A 5,414-nucleotide genomic window follows, 5' to 3' on the forward strand; every position below is an offset into this window, starting at 1 on the left:
CACCGATCGCCATACAAGCAATACATAATCTCAGACTGAGAATTGTAGATCAAGACGGAAAACTGGCTAATTTCAGAGGCGAGACGAGAACGAGAAGACTACATATGAAGTCTATAAAATAATGGGTATCGTGTATGAGACAAGAAGTGGTGCTGGCTTTAAAAAGATAGCAGCATGGTCAAGCAACATCAGTCGCCAAGTACCTCACAAGGTGTTAACACATCAGAACGCTCAGTTTCTACAGAGCCTAGGGCTAAAATTACGTGGGAAATTAAGAAAATAAAAATTTATTTTTGTTGTTTGACGTGTACACGTCCATGGCGGCGAAAATCTTAAATATTCAACGACAAATAATTTTTGATGAGTCAATTGGGCACTATAAAGCGCATGCTCATCTCCCGTATACTTCATCAACATTCAACAACAGCGATAAAATAAGAATCGCAGTTCAACATCAAGGTTTGTGTCTACTTCCGAGTAAAAGTACATAACATGTGTACGGAAAATTCACAAAGTCTGATGGTACAGCTGTAAGTGCAACTACTCACATGGTCAACATGACAGTTTGTCATATGTTTGAAGAAATACGCTACGAACTCAATGGTGTTGAGATTGATCGTAGCAAAAATTTTGGTATCACAAGTTTCATGAAATGATACACATCACCGAGTCCTGATCAACAAAATACACTAGAAAATTCGGGTTGGATTATGAATGAAGCTGTCAACAAATTACACAATGATAATGGCTACTTTGATGTATCTATACCACTGAGTCTTTTGCTTGGATTTGCTGAAGATTACCATAAAGTTGTCATCAATGCAAAGCATGAATTAATTTTAATAAGATCAAATTCCGATTTGAATGCATACACTGTGGCCACACCTGCTGCTGGAGCTCATGCTGAAGCTGTTAAAATTACGCTGCAAAAAATCGAGTGGATTGTACCATATGTGACTATGGCTCATAATCAAAAAATTGAAGCTTTGAATTATATTACAAGTGATCCAGCTATCTCAATCAGTTCCCGTGCTTGGGAGCTGTACGAGTATCCTCTATTGCCAAATACTTCAAAGCACATTTGGGCTGTCAAAACTTCTACGCAGCTCGCGAAACCACGTTTTGTCATTTTTGGATTTCAAACAGCAAGAAAAAATGATGCAACTAAAAATGCCAGTAGATTTGATCACTGCAACATCAAGGACATGAAATTATTTTTAAACTCTCAGAGTTATCCTTATGGGAATTTGAATCTCAACATCGCAAGCAATCAATATGTTCTGTTGTATGACATGTATGTAAATTTCCAAATTTTCTACTATAACAAAGAACCTGAACCACTGCTGACAAAGAAGAAATTTTTGGAACGAGCGCCACTGTATGTTATCGATTGCTCGAAACAAAACGAATCAATTAAATCTGGACCTGTGGACATTCACCTGGAATTTGAATCTGCAAATCAATTTTCTGCGCAGACATCAGCTTATTGCCTCATTATACATGATCGCATCGTCGAGTATAATCCCATAAGCAGCATCGTACGAAAACTAATATGAAGACTGTACAATTTAATCCAACGCCAACCATACATTACTTGTATGTATGGAGATTTGCACACGAACAAGCAAGAAAAGGCAAATGGGAACAAGCAGCAAGAGATCGAGAACGATTTAAACAAAGAATTAATAAATTAAACATAATTATTAAACTTGTATGAATTAAAAAACTTACATTTATAAATAAATAAACTATTTTTTATATTGACATACATTGTTTTTATTACTTATAATCTAAAATATACATTTAAGTCTTACATAACCTCAAGTATTTTTTTTTATTTGATATAATCTCAAATGTATGATAAACTATTGTATTTTTTTCCTAACCTAAAAATACACATTTTAGTCTTACATAAAATATCGTCTTTTATCTTAATTTAAAAAAATACAGTTAGAGCAATCTTTTCTGAATGGATATGCAAGACGATCAGGAATATTATCATAAAAAAGAGAATGATTCCGACACCTTCGATAGCCAATCAATTTTTCATTATTTTGTAGTCGTTCGGGTAGTTTATGCCAAGCGAAAACGATTTGCTGGATTGCATTTTCCAGGATAAATGTATTATCAAGACATGCGATATCTCGATCATCCATACAAAGTAAATTCCACAATTGATTTATAACGTTCCTGACTATTCGTCGCAATCCACGACGGAGTGTGGTGTGTGCAGAATAGCCGTTATGGCCCACCGATGGTAAAACTGAAAATAAAAATAACAAACAAAACCAAAAATATCCCTTGGAGATGCCCACGATCCCCACTGGACACACAGCTCTTCCCAGGCTGGGTTAGATAACCGAATTGGGCGCCAGTTCGTGTACCCCACGAACAAAATATAATATACAATAAATAAAATGAAAATGAAAAAAATGAAATAAAAGACAATAATCAGAGAGCAGTTTCAGGTGTTGGAAAGGAAAGCAAGAAAGAGATAGTATGCAATAAATAAACAATAAATTTTAAATAAATCCCGGGTTGGTAGCCATTTAACCCGATATATTTTGAGTCATAATGTTTCAGCGGGTATATAAAATAATAAACAATAATATAAATAGAAAAAGAGTCAGTTCGCAATATAAATTATTGACTAATAGTCAAATAACGCAAAACAATAACAATACTCGGCTTGCTATCACTCGCACGTGATAGCAAAATATAAATAATTAATAATAATAATTACTATGCGCACAATATAATTTTATCACAATAGTATTTATGAACACGCAGAAATTAATAATACTTTTAGCAACTGTAACTAATTACTGCCAATAATCACCAGTGTGTCGACTTTATAATGAACTAATTATAAAAAAACTGACCAACGCACAATCATAAACAAATGGTTATTAATAATAATCCCAATATAACTATTTAAACTCAAAATAAATTATCACTGATAATAAATTAAATCGTTATCGCAAAATAATAACCCACTCACTGGTGATATGTAAATAGTTGTAGAATAATTTCCAAATGGTGAATACTGATCACAACAAAAAAATTACAGATGGGTATATATTTACCGCAGAATAATAAATAGTATAAATAATAATTATCAAGTAATATTATCGCATTAAATCAAAGTGTTCCCAGATACTACTTAATTATGTGTAAATATAGACCACAACTGAAAGAAAAACGTTCCCACTAATAATCAAAATAATTATTTAAAAATGTAAAATAATAATTGTGAATATTAATGATTATTTTTCGCCAACAACACACACACACGGTCACCAATATTTAGTTAATAAAATATAATAAACGTAAATGGTAATAATTATTTACCGACAAAACATACAGACGGTCACCAATAATTATTGAAAAAGTAAAATAATAATTATGAATATTAATAATTACTTACCGCCAACAGCACTTGAACGGTCACCAATAATTATTAAATAATATAATAATAAATCTAAATGTTCTTAATTATTTACCGCCAAATTATATGAACGGTCACCAATAATTATTTAATGATGTAAGACAATAATTGTAAATATTAATAATTATTTACCGTCAATCATATACACGGTCACCAATAATTATTTAAAATATAATAACAGATTATCAACTTCTAAGTTTTGGGTAAGATTTTATCGCCGGGACAAGTACGCGAGTGTATATATATGGAAATTCAGAATAATTCGTACGCTCTCTCTCTCACTCACACGTGAGATATGCGAATGGCCACCAAAACGGGACAAATTACACGCCAATGTATTGAACACAAAGGTACTTACAGTCGTCGTTGTAAAATAATGTGGTTATTGGTTCCATTGGTCTGAATTTTAATTGCAATATTAATGAATGCCACACTCAAAGCAATATTATTTTCCAAATGGCCAATAAATTCTCAATTATATGCAAATTTGCCCAAGCGGCGTCTCAATTTATAAAATTTTGCGGCAACAGCACACCTTACTCTCACAAGAGATTATCCACGTCTGACCATGGCAGCACGTGAGTCCCATGCCGGCACCTCGGCCGGCGCCATCTTATAATGTTTTCTCACTTCAACCAATGGAGCAATATACCTGTCGCATGTTAATTTACTTATCGACACCAACATGATGCATGACTTGTTTTTCGTGTAATTTGTCCATTCCCGACATTAAATGACCATTCGCACATTTTAGAGCCAATCATTAATGTATTTCACCGGTAAATCTCGCATTGGTTTATTTATAAAAATAGTAAATTTATTTAAAATAAATAAATTTACCGATGCCAACTGTTGCGTTGACGCGCATGCGTCAACCAACCAAAATAATAATAATAGTAATCACATAATAAAATAAATAAATGCGCAATTATTTATCCCGGCGTCCATAAAATCAATTTATCCGTTTATAACATTCCGCAAATTTTACTGAATCAGACGCAATTTTTACCTAGGAAATTAAATACATAATAAAGACACAGTAAATAAAATTAAATAATACATAGAATAATAATAATAATAGTATGATAATAATAATGGTATGGGAGACGTGTTTAGCAGCATGTGCTGCCATCTGTTGCCCTTCTCCGACCTACTGCGAAGATGCCGCGACATTTAACTATCGTGACAGATTGAAGATCTGAACCGATTTTTCATAGGTTGGTTGAATTCCATAAAAATGCCAGAACCATCTCTTGAACTCTAGGACATTTTAAAATGCACATGAAGTATCCAGATCCTTCAAGTGATAGGCTGAAACGAAGTTGAGGTCCACCCCCTCTAATAGGGGTGAATCAACCGTCCGTGACCCATTTAAATTAAATGGGCCCGTGTCCTTTTTAGCCAGTAGACTAATTATTTGGTAATTGATCCTGTATTACCCGGTTCGTAGGGACCAGACGACCGTTTGGCCTTGAGATTTTTATATGTTAAGAAATTACATATAAAGGATCGGGATTCGTGGGGCCAGATTATATATAAATGATATATAATAAATATCGATTACAGGTACTTGCATAACAAGCCACAAGAATTGAATGAAATTAAATAATATGCACTAGGAGTTGGAGAAGCTATAATAATAGTATTATTATACTTACCTGAGAGCTAGTTATTCACTGGTGCAGATAGAAACGAGATTATAAGCGAGGACAATTGTGATCAAAGCATCACAATTGTCAGTTAAAAACCACAAGCAGGTGGATTACAGGGTTGCCGTCTACTATAGGAATGCTATAGGCTAGGGTGTGTAATCAGGCTCACACGAGGATGCTGCAAGTCGCACCTCTACGGGGTTTCCGTCTTCTATAGGAATGCTATAGGCTAGGAGGTGTGATCAGGTTCACACGAAGATACGTCAAGTTGTACCTCTACGGGGTTTCCGTCTTTTAGAGGAATGCTATAGGCT

General features: G+C 34.0%; 1 protein-coding gene across 1 annotated transcript; it reads left to right on the forward strand.

The window, feature by feature from the left end:
- Positions 1 to 710: 710 nt before the first annotated feature.
- On the forward strand, positions 711 to 1,556 carry LOC130671936 (uncharacterized). Its single transcript, XM_057476083.1, has one exon. It carries the CDS (start codon positions 711 to 713, stop codon positions 1,554 to 1,556), a length of 846 nt encoding a protein of 281 aa, XP_057332066.1.
- Positions 1,557 to 5,414: the final 3,858 nt, after the last annotated feature.

Source organism: Microplitis mediator, chromosome 7, assembly GCF_029852145.1.
Source record: "Microplitis mediator isolate UGA2020A chromosome 7, iyMicMedi2.1, whole genome shotgun sequence".
NCBI classification, from domain to species: Eukaryota; Metazoa; Arthropoda; class Insecta; order Hymenoptera; family Braconidae; genus Microplitis; species Microplitis mediator.